The sequence below is a fragment of the Uloborus diversus genome, chromosome 3, assembly GCF_026930045.1.
Source record: "Uloborus diversus isolate 005 chromosome 3, Udiv.v.3.1, whole genome shotgun sequence".
Classification (NCBI taxonomy): domain Eukaryota; kingdom Metazoa; phylum Arthropoda; class Arachnida; order Araneae; family Uloboridae; genus Uloborus; species Uloborus diversus.
This window is the reverse complement of record NC_072733.1, coordinates 31,092,772-31,111,343: the sequence shown is the minus strand read 5'-3', so window position 1 is coordinate 31,111,343 and position 18,572 is coordinate 31,092,772. Positions and strand designations below refer to the sequence as shown.

General features: G+C 33.6%; 1 protein-coding gene across 1 annotated transcript in view; it reads right to left on the bottom strand.

Annotated features, from left to right (window-relative positions):
- The window catches only part of LOC129218315 (A disintegrin and metalloproteinase with thrombospondin motifs 9-like), a 156,245-nt gene extending 139,803 nt beyond the window's left edge, over window positions 1-16,442 (bottom strand). The window contains 3 exon segments of the mRNA XM_054852551.1: window positions 3,274-3,394; window positions 8,000-8,136; window positions 16,439-16,442. Of these exon segments, the coding sequence (XP_054708526.1) occupies window positions 3,274-3,394; window positions 8,000-8,136; window positions 16,439-16,442 (262 nt within the window).
- Window positions 16,443-18,572: the final 2,130 nt, after the last annotated feature.

The following is an 18,572-nucleotide window of genomic DNA, read 5'->3' as shown; positions in this document are numbered from 1 at the left end:
ATGCATAGGGAATTAGAGTACTTAATTTTGTAAAGCAAAAAAAAAAATTTTTTTCCTTCATAAAATCAATTTTCCCTGATTTTTTGTTATTTTTTCAATTCCCTTATATTTCCCTGATTAATAAAGTTCCCTGACTTTTCCCTGATCTGTCGCCACCCTGGTCAAGCTCTTCCATGGCCTGCCAGATTTCTCTCCCATCAAGTTTGTCTGTGATATGGTGGGATGACGATTGCACTGGCAAGGAATGTTGATAACCTGGTCCGACAATTGGAGCGAATTTGGCCGGAAATACCGCAGGATACCCTCCAGAAGCTTTATCGGTGTTTGCCACTCCGTGCGTCAGCTCGTATCCAGGCTAGAGGCGGGTCAATACCTTATTGAACTTGTTACTGTAACTCTGACATAAATTATTCAATTGTTCTGAGAATTTAATCATTTACTATTCTGTGCATTGTCTTCCTATCCACCAATTTTCCTCTGAATTGGATCACTCTTTCTTGGTGCATCGATTTTTTTGTTATAGTGTATATTATATGTATATATATATGTAATTTATATACAATATATATACAGTATACTCTTGATATCACGAAGTTCTTTAACCGAGGTGAAAATAGAGTCAAAAGGTCCAACAAAATTGTGTGAGAAGGGCGCCAAAGTTTTAGGTGGGTTTTTTTTTTAGATGATATCGCATATAGGATGTGTAGGTTTTTTTGGGTTTCTCAGGAAGACTTAAGTTTTCTGACACCCCCGGGCTCTAGAACGAAAGTGACAGTAGATAAACTTCTCCGAATCATTCATAACCCCTGAGAGAAATTCTGAAGGGCGTGATAAATTTTTGGAAACATTCCACAGTAAAAACCAGTTCTTCCAAAAACATTTTATTTGACTTCCAAAAATATTCCGACATAACAAGGTTTTTATTAAAAACTCTTTGGCATAAGAAGGAGAAATAACATTAGATGAATATGCAAAATCAAAGGGAAATTTTTTTTTTGTCATATCAAGGTTCTCGAGATTTTGAAGTTTGAGATATCGAGGGTATACTGTATAATATATATATATATATATATATATATATATATATATATATATATATTAATAATTTACATTTTATTTATTAAACCAATCATCAAAATTTATGCATATAAATTGTGTGAGATAAAACAGCCTGTAGCAAGAAAGTAAAAACTAGTGTTTAACAGTTATAAAATTTTTTCCAAAGCTTGATCATAAGCAAAACACTGAGGGATAGCAAGAAGATAATACTTCTAAAGAGATAACACTTCTAAAGAAATTTTAAGAAATGAAAAGTTATCCTTGCAAAAGGAAGTCAATGAAAATCTGATGAATAACAAAAATATCTGTACTATACAAACAAACACTTTTTGAATGAGACAAGCAACAAAAAAGTAAGTTTTTGTTTGAAGATGTAGGCTCTTCCCATAAAACTGATTCAGAAAATATTAAACTAATTTTCTTTCCCCCATCATTCAACCTTTGGAAGACCAACATATCATATAGTTATTCAAATTTCTTTACACGAAGGCACTTGTTCATAGAATTGCCAAAGACACTGATTCTTCTAGTTCCAACTATATAAACCAGAAATACACCGCCAGCTCAGTCATTTCCAGCCGAGGACTGCAGTTTCGTGCTTATTAGCACTCATCAGCCCGGCATAGGAAAGTGACTGAGCTGGAGATGGAAAACCTCTTAAGGAAGCCAAGAGTGTGAAACAAACTGATAGCTAATATGGAATTAGCAGACACTCTTGGCTTCCTTAAGAGGTTTTCCATCTCCAGCTCAGTCACTTTCCTATGCCGGGCTGATGAGTGCTAATAAGCACGAAACTGCAGTCCTCAGCTGGAAATGACTGAGCTGGCGGTGTATTTCATGTATTTCTGCTTTAGCCCTGGCTAATGGTTGGTAATTTACTGAATACATATAAACCAGCTTCAAAAGACATTGAGTGGAATTCCTATTATTCAAAGTTTTTTTTGTTTTTTTTTTCAAAAGGTTGCATCACATTAAAAAAAAAAAAAAAAACTCTTACTACTATATTTTACTACTTTCAAGCTCTCAGTTACAGCATGCAAAATTCTGATTCAGAAGAACTTTCAGTTGAAAAAGTTGAATCAATGGAAAAGTGCTAGAAAAACGTCCCCATCAATGAAGATTATCATCAATAGATTTGAAATATACAAGAAATGGCATAATCAGAAAATTCTTGTTCTAATGACATTGCTTAAAAATTTGAAGATTATGGCAAAAACAAAACCTTACCAATTTGCAACTGAAGCCCAATAATCTTTTAGACTTTTTATATAGAACATGGAACAAAAAGCAAAAAGGTATAGTAAATTTATTTATCATTTTCAAACACTGTTGGTCATTTGATAGATGCTTCTTCAATGAATAAATTAATAAAATATTAAAATAAATTAATGAACCACAATAAATCAATATTTTTCAATATTATTATATAACTATACATTAAATGAATGAATCAAAATGTTCTTAATTTAACTTAGCACTCAGTGTCTTTTAGACTGTATTTTTCCCTTCCTTAGGACTGAAAATTTTGGTTAATTTTTTATTTAAAAAAAACAACTTATTATTAAAATATCAAAGTTTTATTTTTTATATTTTTATTCTGAAAAATCACTTTTTGCTAAAAACATAGATAAATGAATGGTAGCTGTAACAACATTTTTTTTTTGTGATAAAATATAACTTGACCTGCCATTTTCTTCCTCTTCAGAGAGCTAAAGGGTCAACTGAAATAATGAAAATGTCTACATTTGAATGGAATGCAGGAAAGTGAAACTCTAAGGTTTTCAATCCTTACTTGAGCTAGACTAGCATTGTCATTTTAAGGGAAACATGGTGCTTCAGTCCTGCTCAACCATCGAGCCCAAAGTGTTAAATGTATTTGAACTTTTGTTTATGAAACTAATTCTACTAGTATGTAGGAATCATTTAACACGTAAAATGAATTGTTAGTTTTCCAAATAAATAATTTTAGTTTATGTGAGAACTGTATATTTTGTTAATTTAAGACATTTTGAAGCATATCACATGGAGCAGAGACCAAGGCATATACTGAAGGATACCTGGTGCAAAATTGATAATAATGTAAAAGAGATGTTAGAAATAGTACCCAGTAAACCAAAAGCTTTTAAAGACAGTTATTGAACGAAAAAGTTTCATAAAGCCATATAACTGTTTTTCAGACATTAAATATAATAAAAAACAAATTACTAAACTTACCATAATCCAACTTTTGATTAAAGTGACCAGCTATTTCTTTACAAGTACTATTATTTCCTCCACAAACACCACATCGATCCAATACTTTTGGAGAATGAAGAACATGATCACAACCTGCAGACTAAAATAATACTTTTTATTTTTACTATGTACACTACCTAATTTTTGGGACACTTCATACATTTTATGCTTTTTTCACAAAGTCCCTTTTTTTGAGAAAAATCAAATAATTTTGTGAAAAAAGAATTTTTACAAAATTGAAATTTCAAAATTTATAGGTATAGTAATATATTTAGGAGGGGTGGGGGACTATGCAAACAGTGGCAGTGTAATTCTAGGTGAGCGTTTAGGGGGTATTTTTTCTTTTTTCTTCAGAAAATATCATTCTCTAGGTATCTCAGTCTTTGGAGGGGGAGCCATTGTTCCCCAGGAGATGAACATCCCTGATGTATCAATATCTTTATACCATTCTAAATCATGCATGGATGAAAACAGCCCGAAGTCAAAAAAGAGGAAAAATTGCGAGACTTAAAATTTGAATATATATATATATATATATATATATATATATATATATATATATATATATATATATTTTACATTAAGTGAAATTATATCAATACTATACTGTCTTTCAAATATTAATGGATAAATGTTTTTTTTTTTTTTTTAACTAGTAGAAATGCTAACAAATGAATAAATAAAATAAGCTTGCATTTATTTAAGATTTTAACAGATATATCAATTCCATTTACCACTTTCATTTTCCCATAGCCCACAAATCAGGTGAAATTAAAACTTTATTAATGTGACATATAATGCTATAAAACTTCCATATAATTAAACACTTAATACAAGCTGAATCACTGGACACCATGATTACAAAATGACATTATCAGTGTAGCTAACCTTTTTGTGGAGCAGCTGGGTATATTCTATAAAAATCATTAAAAAACTAAACCCAATCTAAAATTATTTGAACTTTGATGGTCATTTTAAGCACTAGCATAAAAATGATTATTTTTAAATTGATAAAAAAGTTTTAAACACTATGTCATGAATTGAGAAGATAAGCATCTTTAATTTCCTATATTTACATGTCTGTTATAATAAAATAACACATTATAATTAAAATAAATTTGAATGTATTAAGATCTTTGGTAAGCCTGATAAGCATTAAAACTAGATTTGAAGAACGATGTTGGATGGAATAGAATAAACATATTTGAATGGGCATGGCAGTCTTCATAAAAAAATAATAAAGTATAAGAAGGATTGAAAATATTATTCAACAAAAAGGTATTAATGTCTAAACAGTAGAATGGCATAGCAGATAAAAATGAGAGAGTGTAACAGAAGCGAATGCAATCGGATTTCAAAAGCTACATCTAACGATTGCACCCACCATCACTCTCGAGCATTTCTCCCTCCATTCCTATTTCACCCTCTTCACCAACACAGCAAAAAGTTCCTTGCTTCTTTCTTACTCAAGAAAGAATGTATGCCTCAGCAAGAATCCTGATGGGAAGGTCGGGGCAGAAGGGAGGTGAGGGGGTATTTGCGCGATCGCTAGAAAGTGACTGTGAAATGGGCGTGGCAAAACAATGAGCGTACAAGTCTTCAGCAAAAAACAAAATACATACAAGAAGGGTTGAAAATAATAGTCCACAAAAAGTTATAAAGGTTTAAGTGATATGATGGCACAGTAGACAAAAATGAGCGAGTGTTATTTAAGCGGATGCAATCGGATTTCGAAATGCATAAACGCCGACGCTTTCTATGTCATTCTCGTGTCTTTTTCCCTCCCCACTCACAAAACGAAGCTCCTTTCTTCTTTCTACTTTAGAAAGAACACGTGAGTCAGCAAAAATCTTGACGGGAAGAACGCGATCGCGATCGATCGCTGGAAAATGCTCTGCGTCCGGGAAATGAAAAAAATACAAAAAGCAGAAAATCGCGGATTCACGGAAGATTTTCATCCCTGATCATGTTAAATTATACTAGGAACAGGGAATGTTATATGTATAATAAAAACTTAAAAATAATTAAAACTAAAATCAAATTCAGAAAGTGGTTCAGCATTCAACTTTTTGACATATGAAAGAAAAGGGGGCTAAATATATCAAACCAAGCCTGGGAAAGAGGTTGGGGTACTAGATTTGACATATAATCTCTTTAAGGGCATACAGCCTCTTAAATTTTAATTGTTTTCCTCTTATCAAAGCCTAGTAAAATGCAAAATATCTGATTGCCATAGTGGACGCCAAGAGATTGTAGTTTTCAAAGTGAAGGCATCAAAAATATGAAAACAGCAAGTAGAATTTATTTAAGAAAAATGATTGTAGAAATTGCATTAAGGTCTATGATAAACATATTATTAGTATCTAGAACAAATTAACTCTAAGAGAAAAATTCTTCATTGGAAGTAACAGGAGAAACAAGAAAAAATTGTCACATAGTGTGAAATGAGAAGTATAAAATAGCTGTTATTAGAAAAATTCAGAAGAAAATTTAAGATTCTGTAAAAACATAAAAACTGTAAAATGAAAACAATTTGATAACCTGTACAAAATAATATGAAAGTAAAAAAAAATCAACAACATTCTATTGCATGTGAAACAAAGTGAAATATCTCCGAAAATTTTCTTTTTGTCAACATTTGACAGCACCTGTCCATGGCTAAGCTTTTTAGTAATAGTTTGAACAAAAACGAGCCGTCTTACTGCTGTGGAATGATGTTCTTTTTCGTTATTTAAACACACATTTTTGAAGTTTATGTTTCCTTTGTATATGTACTCGAATAATTTAAAGCAAAATAATACTACTACTACTAATAATAATATATTCACTGAAGTGTTACAGCAGAATAAATTAGAAAACTTATTTGCTAGGGGGTTTGGGGTAATTTGGGTATGAGTTATAGTTTACTAAATAATTTGAAAACTTATCATTTGATACACCTAGAAAAATTCATTTATAAACATCATCCTTTCCTAGGAGTATATGCTGAAAATTTTTTGCCAAGACTACCATTGAAATTGATATAGAATAAGTTCAACTTTCTGGAGATGGCATACAAAGACAAACCTACTACTTCCAAATAGTGCTGCTAATTAACCTACCACTCTATGTTTTCTCAATTTAGGTGTGAAGACATTACATATATTTACTTTAATTGTCATTGAACTGAAACATTTATCATAATTATTTTTCATGTAATTAACATGGGATAATTTGGGTGGACATTACATTTTACTAATCAAAAGGACAAATAATCATTTTTAGTACTACAAAAATAGGCATTTATATGCATCCTCACAACCCATTGTTATAATATATGCTAAAAATGTGTTGGAAGATTTTTCAAATTTGCATAAATGTTCTGCGACAAAAAAAAATTATTTCCCATCAATAAACAGTTTGTCATATAGTGCTATTTTTGCAGCATTTTCAGCTTAAAATCTATCTTATTACTTAAAAATTAGTATTCATACTATCTCATTATTTCTATTTTAACTGTATTCAACCTAAGTCTAAAAACATCGAGTAAGATTGTTATTAAAACCATGCTTTGCTTTCCTATCCACAACTTTACCTAAATTCCCGCATCTACCGGATAATTTGTGTATAGTGAAACTTACGTTTGCCATTTGTATGGAAATGGATCTAATAACATAAAATTTGTAGAAAACTATTCTAGAAAGTCACAATGCTAAGTTGAAACAAGAAAAAGAAGAAAAAAAGTAAATTTACAGGACTAGAAAGTTTAAAGCAGGTCATTTTTTAACTCAAATTATCCCAACAGGCTCGATACATTCTTGCGCATATTTTTATTATTTTTCCTATTTCGATTTTCCCCCCAATGAAATTTTTAATACTGGCAATATTTTAGAGTTCTCGAATCGTGATGATTCTGATTAAGCTCAGAAAGACGAAGGTGCAATAAAAGAACTATAAATCGCACAGACTGCAAGATTTTTTTCTGTATGTTTCAGGACAAAAAGAAATTGTTTCAAGCTTTTTTAATGAAATTCAAAAATGGATATAATGAAATCACAACATTCCAATAAACATTATCTTCATTCAATATTTATGTGGTGTATATATTGTGCAGTTAGCACTCACACTAAACTAATTCAACCAATGTCACTGAGAAATGAAACATTTCTAATTGTAGCACCCGATTCCTATTATATGACATGAGATCAGGGATGTGTACAGGGGGGAGGGGGAAGGGACACCTGTTGGCCCAAGCCCAAGATTTTTAAAATGAAGAGAGAAATATTTGCAAAGACGCAGGGGTGAACAATATGGGGTGGAGGCTCGTAACAGTCTTTTGTGACGGGCCCAAAAATTTCTGTGCATGCCCCTTCATAAAATCTATCCCCCCTCCCCCCAAACTCCAGAAAAATTAAAGAAAAAAGGTTACTGCACTTTTGAACTTTCTCTCTGATTGAAACAGATATTTCAGTATATTTTACAAAATATTAAGCTTTTTTTCACTCGAGTCAGAGGAGGAAAAATCACACATATATAAAAATATTTCTCTTTAATAACATAAAAAGTTGATGTTTTTAATCAACAGAGAATATAAAATCTCAGTATAGAAAGAATCAAATTGGGCTTATTTCTTTTGTGAATTCAAACCAACGTTCATGTTTTCAAAACTTGCATGCAGACACAATCAAAAAGACAAGAAAAAATATATATATATATTTAGACTTACTTCACAATTCCCATTTACACAAATATCAAAACTTCCTAGTTCACATAATGTTCCATCAATTACTTTTTCTTTTAGAACAAAATAGGATGCCGAACCAGACACTTTGCAATAAAGTTTACACTTATCACTGGAAGACACTAAAATAAAAAGGTAAAATTAGGTTATGTTTGCTAAAGCCAGATATTTTAATTCCTTTAGTTTCAACTTATTCAGTAAGTTTACAGTTATTTGCAATAATATTGCAAATAATTGAACCACAAAATATTAAACATTTTAACAAAAATAAAAGAATTTTTTTTTTTTTTTTTTGTGTGTGTTAATGAATTTAAAGCTGAATTAATATCCAGGAATGGATTTATAGTTGATTCAAGGGGGTGGTGATTGAAACATTTAAAGTACAGGAATTATATTTTTTGCCCATATTTTGATTTTACTGTATTCTATACGAAATAGCATTTTGATCATAAAACCGAGAAAATTAAACTTAAATACAGTTGAATCTCGATTTTCGCGAGGGATGCGTTCCAAGACCCTTCGCGTAAGTCGAAATTTCACGTTACGGCGAAGGGTGTGTGTAAAAGTTTTTATAAATATACCCAATTATTTTAAAAAATTGTAAACACCACCTAAAACTGTTAAAAATCATTTCTCTCAACTATACGTGACTGTTTCTTATATAAAACACTGAATTTTTCTTTGTATTAAAAAAAAACCACGTTTTATTCAACCCAAAACACTGCTACGATGCACAAAATCAGTGATCAATGGGAAAAAAAGATATAAAATAAACCAGTACGGTGTACGTAGTAAGAAAAACAAATGCATGATAGTTTTAATGTAAAATAGATCCAGTAATGATATTTGTAACTTAATCAAGTGAAGATGATGATTTATGCTGGGTGATCAGTGGCGTAACTACATACCGCAAGACCCCGCAATGCAGCGGGGCCCAGAGTAGGAAGGGGCCCGAAAATGTTTGAGTGTTGTTTTCGTTCAATTTTCCGAAAATCAAGCTTAGTTTAGAACTTTATATTGGTTCTAATGCCCTCTATAACCCCAGAACCTATTGACCAAAATAAAATATCGGTGCCTTAGGCCAAACCCTTTTTCGGGGTCCTCATAAAGGCAAACATTACAATTTTTGCTATTTGCTAAAACAGTTATAGCCATTCGAGGCCCCCGAACAGGCTCTAAGTCATGGCCTATTTGGACTTTTCAGTACGCAGGCTGTGAGTAGAGAGAAGGGGGCCCACGGACCAACTTTCCTGCACGAAAACCAAACCTTGGCACGGTGCAAAAAGTATCATACCCTCCTTAGGCCACCTGCCACGGAAAGAAAGGAAAATTCGTGAAAGAAAAGGAAAAAAAGTCCTGACTGTACCGGAGCACGGAAAAAGACAGCCAAGAGAAGTTTTTGGGTAGGATCTGGATTGGGGGGGGGGGGGATGGAATCGAAAGGGGCCCGAAAATTTTTGAACTTCATTTTTACTCAATCTTATTAAACTTAGTTTTGAATGCTTATGTTGGTTCTAGGCCCCCTCTAGGACCCCAGAACTTATTGCCTTGGGGTATTGGAGGCTATTGGATTAAAGTATCAGAGATCGTAGGCCCAAACTTTTTCGGCGCCCTTTTGTAGCCAAACATTACAATTCTTTCAATTTGCTAAAACTGTTTTCGCCTTTTGGATACCCCAAATAGCAGGGCTCTAGTCCACTGCCTAGTTGGCCTATTCAGTAAACATGTCCTCTTACATTTTTTTTTTCAAAATAAATAAAAAATAGGGCCTTAGCCAAGAAGGTGGGAAAGAAGGGATCCTAAAACTAAATAATTTCTTTTTACTCCACTAAAGACAGCCTATTGTGTTTTTAGCTTCAATTTCGGTAACTTTCTGGGAGAGAGTCTGAAAAACCTCCTTCTCCCTAATCTGTCCAAAAATCTTTTTAAATTGCTTTTTTTTTTTTTGAACTTCTATTCAAAAAATTCCGGGGCAAAGTTCCGAACCTCATCCCTTCCCAAATTTAAGATTTTAAAACATTAATTTTCAAAAAATGCCGGAATAGCCCCGGAACCCCATCTCTTCTCCTCTGGTTATCAAAGGTGGCGTACAACTGCGTTTCAGAAGTTCAATTTTGAAAAATTTTCGGGGGAGCCTCCGAACACTCGTTCCCTTTAAAATCGCCGAAGATCATCTAAAATTGCGTATAGGGAACTTCATTATCAAAAGAATTTTCCGGAAGTTTCATCTTTGAACAGCTCAGGTTTACATAATATCTTAAAAATGCATTTGTGGACCACTTTCTATGAAGTTAGGAGAAGAAATAAGGGGGTTTGAAACTTTGCCCCTTAATTTTTCGAAATCAAAATGCACTTTAAAGATGGCTTACAACAATCGCATTTTTATAACTTCAACTTCGAAAAATTTACGAAGAAAGTTTCCAAAACTTGCTCTCTTCTTAATGTCACCTAAATTCGTCGAAAATTGCGTTTTTGGAACTTCAATTTCAAAAATTCTGGGCAGAGTCCCCAATTTAACCCCTTGTTATAACGTCATCAAAGGTGGCCTGCAATTGTGTTTTTTAAAGTTCCATTTCAAAAAATTTCCGTGGGAGATCCCCCGAGCCCCTCCCCTCCCCCTTTTCGTTAACATTAATGAATTTTGTCTAAAATTACGGTTTTAGAACTTTAATACTGAGATATTTTCGGAAGAGTCCCCGACTCCTTCCCCCAAAGGTGATTCCCAATCATGTGTGTAAAACTTTCGAAAAATTTACGGTTAAGACCCCCGAACTTTCCATCCTCCTAACATCACTGACGAACATTTAAAATCACTATTTCTGAAATTCGAAAAACTGTGAGTGAGAGTTCTGAACCTTATACTTTCACCTAACGTCCTCAAAGGTGGCCTATTGCATGCAAAGAGATTGCAATTCTCAAAGTGAAGGCATCAAAACTATAAAAACAGCTTGTAAAAGAAATATTTTTGATAAAATTATTTTAAAATTGCATTTTAGAGTCCTATAATAAACATATCATTAATGATTGTGGACACAGTTGAAGCAAAAAAAGAAAAAAAAAATTAAACCATTGATTCAGTATTTTAACTTTTGACTCATAAAAGAAAATGGAATTTTGCTTTCAAAACTTGAAACGAGCATTCTAACAAAAAAAAAGAGACTTTTCATTTATTTGCATCCTAATAAAGCGAAGTTAGCTTGAAAAAAGAACAAAATAGGATTCTCACATTGGATGTTAAAAGGTTGCATTTTTCAAAATGTAGACATCTAAAGAGAAAAAAACGGGAAATAAAAGAGTTTATTTAAAGTTAATCATCCTTGTTAGCATCAAAAACTCAAATCCATATAATATTCTCCCAAAATAACTGTTAAACATTGCACCGCTCCCGTAAAAACACAAATATTGACATTGACAAGCTGGTAACATGATGAGAATATTGTTTAATCAAGTCATTGGTTAGGTATAACTTCAGACACTAAGTGGCTGGCAATTTTGAAGTTGGTAGCCCTATCTGAAGCGATCATATTTTTTCTCCACTCTTACTATCCCTTTGCACTTCTAAGTTCATTTCGCTGATATATATTATTATTATTGTTTATTAAATCATGAGTGGGGAGAAAAGTGCTTACCAATGCCTTTTCTGAAAAGTTTATGACACCGCTCACAAGTAGCTGTGATAAAACAAAAAAACAAAATTTTTAAATCCAAACTTATTTTCAGCTGTTAATTTCTTTCCAAGAAACAAACAACAAGCATTATATTTATTTGGCAGTAGCAATTATTTATCACTTGCAGGGCCGATCCTAGGGTGTCGGCCGCCCGTGTGCAAAGACCTAATGTGCCGCCCCTGAAGAGCAATTTGCATTTTTTAACTATAACGCCCGTATAAATCTTTCTTCAAATTTCTGTATCAAGTTCTAATTTAAAAAATAAAAACAAGAAGGATGAATTTATGTAAAAAGTTTGAAAAAGCTCCTTAGGTACAATTTATATCTTTGAAGAAAGTAATAGGTACAAAAAATTTACTAATCGTAAAAACGCATTTTATAGCCAGTCTTTGGTGACATCAGAGGAAAGACGGAGGAGGGAGGAACGGGGGGGGGGGGGGGATCGCCCCCAGAAAATATTCGAAATTGGCGTATGAAAAATAGCTGTAATTAATCTTTGGTTGTGTTTGGTTGCAAGTTGCAAGGATAAAAGAGTCGGGAACATTCAAGGTCCATGGAGAAATTTTCAATATTGACGTCAAAAATTGCAATTTTAGGAAATTTTTCGAGACTTGAGGGAAAAGTACTGTTGGAGTTCTTTCCTAAAATTCTTTCAAAATTGATGTTAAATTGCAGCTATTTTTTGTAACCTTAGTTTAGAAAGGGTCGGCGCTCTTTCGAAAATTTTTCTGAAACGGAAGTTTTAAACAAGCAATTTTGGGTTACCTTTGTTGACGTTGCTGGAGAGAGGGAGATTCGGTCGTCTCCTATCGAAAGTTTTCAAAATTGAAGCTTAAAACTCAAATTTAGACTGTCTTTGGTGACGGTAGGGGGTCTGGCATCTTTCCTCTGGTAACTTATCGGCATTATTGTTTTAAAAACATATTTTTCGCTAGATTTGGACACGATAGGGGGAACGGGAAAATATTCCGAACTGAGAGAAATATTTTTCGGAATTAAAATAAATTTTAGGCTATTTTTGTGAAGGAAGGATTTTGGGGCTCTTAAAAGCGCAATTTTGTGCTATCTTTGGTGACGTTAAGGAAACCGAGAAACTTCAGCGGGATCTTTCTGAATATTTTTCGATATTAATATCTGAAAAATACAGCTAAAGACGTGTCTCTGATTGATGGGGAATGCCAGATGCCCTAACGCCGTGAAAATTTACGTAAGCCATCCGAAACATTTTAGAAATGGAAGTCCCAAAATCGTATTTTAGGCATTGTTTCATAACGATGGGAGAAAGAGCGGTTGGGGATTCAGTGTGCCCTCAAGAACTGTTTTTTGAAACTGAAGTCAATTTCAGGCTAGTTTAGGCAGGAAGGGTTTGGTGGCTTAAAGGAACCACCTAAAAACGAAAGTTTGAGCTATAGTGATTACGTTGGAGAAAAGGGGGATCCGCGGTATTTCCCCCAAAGTTCTTAGAAACTGATGATTGAAAAACTCAATTTTAGTTTGTTTTTGAATACGTTAAGTGAGAGGGGGTAGGATATGGGGCCTCTCTAGAGACGCTAATTCAGACCATCTTTGGCAGTAATCTTAGGGAATGAATTTCAGGGTCCTCTACCGTAAAAATTTCAAAAAAGAAATTCGAAAAATACCATTGAGCAATTTTTGATGACGTTAGGAAGAGCTGTTCCCAGAAAAGACATTTTGGAGCCACCATTTTTAGGCTATGTTTGATTACATTAAGGTAGAAAGGGTGAATAAGAGACTTCATTGGGTCCTTAAAATCGGTGGTCCAACCAGCGAAATTTTCCGGAATTAAAGTCCTAAAAACGCAGTTTGAAGCCTTCCTTAGTCTCGTCAAGGCATCCTTTTGGATCTTTGTTTTGGAGCTACACTTAAAATTTGTAATCCAGGGCAAGGGCCCTGTCCTCCTACCTGATTTGAAACCGGGAAGTTCATTCGCGATTTTAATTAGAAAAAAATTGCTGTAAAGAGGGAAAATTAAAAATTTTAGTTCGTTAATTATATATGTTTGACTCTCAGGGGAGTCGCAATTTTCCATTGTCTCTCCAGTCTCCACGCATCCACGACTGCCGAACACAGAATTTGTTGTTTGAAATACTTGCGAGAGTATTCTATCAGCAAAATTTTTTTTAACATAAAATATGTCTTCATTGTTAAGGGTCAATAACAGCTTGGGAGACTGGGGATTAGCATTAGAGCCCCTCCCCTGTATCCATGCCTGATTACCAGTTCTGTCACAAATTTTGAAACCAAATGAAGCATGTGAGTAAAGAGTTGATATTATTGGATAATGGAGCAACACAATGTGCTCTAACATTCCATTTTTCTTATGCTATACTGTCGGAAAATTGGCACTTTGATAATTGAACATTTAAAATTCTGCATAATTATTCGACTTATTATGTTATCTTGAGAAATTCTTGAGGAATTTTGCTTGATTAAAAGTACTATATGATGCGGCCTGCGGCCGCCCTTTGCTTTGGCCGCCCTTGTGCGGTGCACACTCTGCACACCTGCTAGGATCGGCCCTGATCACTTGCAGGAGCATCACAAGGGTGCAGATTTTATTTCTTTGCAAAATTAGCAGATTTTCTATAAGCTGATCCCTCTCATTTGACTTTAAAAATGGTTCCAAAAATTATCGGTTTTATACATGGAAATATGCGTTATTTTGCTTTCAGTTTGCTCTTTCAATAAACAATTTTTGAAAGAGCCGTTCTTGTTTATCAGAATTTTGTGAAGAGTCTATTTTGGTTGATCGGATTTTTGTAAAGGATCCATTAACGGACCCAAATAGCCTCTGGCGAGACCTCTGCTTAAATACCGCAATTCCCTTCCGAAAATTTTCATGTTGCGGGTGAGGAATTCGAGTTAGATCTAAAATTCTTTACTGGGGAAAAAATCGCGTGAGAACTATTTCACGTAAGTCAGATCACATTGTAGCGGGAGTCGACTGTAGACGATCAGGTACTAGGCGCAAAGGGTGCTTGCAATCATATGCGTCAAAATATGAACTTGTAATTGTCCCGAACATATCTATTTGCAGATTATATTCAAGAACGGTCTCTAGAATGGATAGAGCACGGTGGCTAAATATGTTCCTCTAAATTATATAAGTACTTGAAGCAGACTTCATATTCAATATCCTATTATTCAACATTTTGTTACTTTTAGTGTCAGAATTTTTTACTACTGAAACTTTGGTACAGATGTGATATACCCCCCCCCCCATTTGGCGACATTCGATTTTTTTGTACAAAATTAAAATATTTTTCTCGCCAATGAGGCGATAATTTTTTATGCATGGCATCCCTGGCCAAACTAACCTGTGTTTAGCAACCCGAAGGCAATCTTACAGATCTGTTCAAACTTGTTTACTTGGGTTGTTTGGGTTTCACGCAGGAGAGATACGTGGTGTTGTTTCGTGCAATATACCTTACAGGAATGCTTATTTTGTGTTAGTTTAAATTCAGTAGTTGTGTTTTGAAGTAAAAACATTAGAAAATGCCAGTTTCTTAAACTTGAAGGTTAATTAAAAGTTAACTCCAACGTGGTGTGTATCTGTAACGTGCCATTGTCATACGATGTATTGTTTTAGACTGAGTGTGAATATTTATACCATATAAAAAGGTAAGTTCTTTATTTTAGAATTCAAAAAAAACCTCTCACTTCCAAAATTCTTTGTTTTTACAAATCCTTGAGGGGTTCCTGTAGTTTTTAACTTTATTTTTACTGTATGTAAATTAATTTTACAGAAATAGTACGGTTATTTTGTTCTAAAAGTTAATTCTTATCGATGCCACGAATTATTTAGACATTCTAGTAACGTGCCTCCTTTAGGTACTGAATTTTATGTTAACAATTGAAAGTTCTTTCGGTTGTACTCTTAAAAATGCTGAATTTTATTAATAAATCTGCACAATAATGGTGCATATTTCACACTTAAAACTGTGTCATTATTGTACACTGAATGGAAGGAGCCACCCTTGGGTGTCTCCACGAAAATATACATAACTGTGACCATACTCCGACTGTAATGTATATTAACAGTCGGAGGGATAACGGACCGAGCGGAGCGAGGTCCTGGCGAGCCAGAGGTCTCATAGTACTTTCGTAATGAGACCAAGGCAGGGCCGGCGAGCCGAGGTCTCATTACGAAAGTACTATGAGACCGAGGGCTCGTATCCCGGAGAAATGATGAAAAAAAAATTAATGCATTAATTTCGACTTGTAATTAATACAATAATTTATTTCATTGTATTTTAATATGTTTACAAAAAACCCCGGCCCTGTACATTTTTGAAGCATATATTCGTGATGTTTTTTGTTGTGCTTTTATGTTGTTTTTATATATATTGTGTTCTGAAGTGCTTTGATCATGTTTTTTCATCTGATTTTTTCCTGTTGGCGCTAAAAAAGCATCGCTAAGAACGATGTATGACATATGTCGTCATACATCGTTTTCTTGGCGACGCTTTCTTGGCGCCAACAGGAAAAAGTCGCCAAGGGTGGGGTATATCACATCAGTTCCGAAACTTTTGACACTGGGTTCTCGATAGAGCTTGAGGCCGCGAGAATTGCACACTTTTAAAAGAAATCACGTGAAAACTATTTTGCCGTGGGACTTTTTCACATTTTTGTTACATTTGTCATATTGAACACTGTATTAAAAAAAAAAAAAAAAAAAAAAAAAACTCCCAATTTTGAAAACTCGCTCTAATTCAACCGGGTGCGATTTTCTCACCCATATTTTTCCCTCCAATGGGTCCTGGTATAACTTATACTGGTATTGTGAAAGTACTTGAAGATGCTGTTTCTGCCTAAAGCAGATTAAAATTATGTTCTTGTTACAACCTCGATAACTTGATATCATCTGAATGTAGTTTAAGGCATCCATAAATAGTAACCAAGTGTGAATCTACTTGTTTTGACTCGTAATGCTTGCATTACATTCTAAATCATGTCATCATATACCAGTATACAAATACAAATGTGATGACCAGCAACAGGCTCTTGGCCCAGCTAGGCTGGAACCAAGAAGTCCTGGAAGAAAAATGCAGAAAGACATATAAAAATATAAAAATAATTAAAGTTTAAAAAAGGGGGAGGGAGCGAGCATGAGTTAAAATTAAAAAATGGGTAATGCTGTCCATCCTTGAATACACTATTGTATAAAACTAATTCAAAGCAAATTTATTTACTTGATTAAAACAGTTGATTGCTACTAATTTCTTTAATTCTATATTATTGGTTTCAGAAAAGGATGACCCCTCCCCCTCTCTTCCCAGTAAATCCGCCACTGGTGATATCAAACGATATCGGTATCAGACAGGGTTGTTTGGTTTACACACGTTGGTTTAAACCACAATTTAAGCAATTTTTTTTTTCAATTTTTTTTTCTTTCAATTTCATTGTTTTTCCCCAAATGTTGTCATAAGTTTTACATATTATTGCAAAGAGTAAAATAATCTAGTTAATGTAAAGTAACCAGCAAAGCTTTAAAGATAAATAACAGATTTAATAAATTTAGAAACTTAAAGGTAATGCAAGTCTGCTAAATAGTTTTTATTTTATTTTTTTCATTGGTTAAATCTTTGCAGCTTTCCTATTAGGTACAGAAATATGCAAGGCAGACCAACTAAGATTTTCTAAAATTACATGGGGAAAAAATTCCAAGTACTAGCTCTTTTATAATTTTTTAAATATCATTATTTTTCAGTCTTTTGCATTTCAAAATAGTCCAGAAAGAATATTTTAACCAAAACTTCATATACTACCTAATTTGCTTGATTACTTAAGATTTACTGAGATAGATTATGCACCATTGATGCGATGCATAGTGTAAAAATATCTTAACACACTCCATTTTATGCATAGTCCTTTCAAGGAGGAGGAGGGTGACCGCCCTGCTCAGGCGAACAGATCTGCTGCAGTTCGCTCAAGACTTTGTTTGTGTGGACTGATTGTGTTGTAAAAGGAACGTATGCGTTTCGTTGAAACAAGCATATCTAATTTCTCTCAGAAAAAATGGAGACTGTAAGTAAATATAAATTTTTTCATGCAATTTTTCATGCATTAGGGTAACGGCACCAGTAACAGACAAGGGTCCAGTAACAGACAGTTGTAAGTTTGGAGTTAAATAATAACAATTTTACGCTGGTAAAACTTATGTTGCTGTGACCCATGAATATGGTGCAACAATCTAGTGTTATCAGAGTGAATTTAATGAGCCGGTTGGTATTTACAAGGCAGTAGAAGGTGATGAACAGACAACATGAGGTCTGCCAACGTTTCATGCTCATTTGAATTTAATCCAGTTTTTGATCGAAAAATAAAGAACTTTTGCATATTTTGAAGAGAAAAGAGGAATTTCATTCATTACTCATCCTCTCATCATCCTATCTGTTGCAGGATATCATCAGAATTATGGGTGTCTGTTACTGGGGGGGGGGGGGGTTGGACATTTTTTTAAATTGAGCAAATAAAAATAGAATTAACTAATTCAGTGGATCCAGAAGCAGCCAAACGTTAGATGATATGTAGTTGCATGAGAGAAAATAGTTTTAAAAATCTAAATGCATTAAAAGGGTAAGAAAATTGAGTTAACCTGAGAGCAATGTCTTAAGCATGTCTGTTACTGGTGCCGTTACCCTGATTCTTAGTAATTGGGTTACAAATTCTTAACATAAATAAAAAATTATTAAATAAAAACAAAAAACCAGTCTGAGTAAAAACCAAAAAAAAACTAAAAAGATAAATGTATAAGCCCAGTAGTTTAGAATGTTATTAAGTACTACTGAATAACTGCGCCGTTGAAATAGTTTTATAACCGTACACAGATAAGACAAATCATAAATTCAAAAGCAGAATAGAAGGAT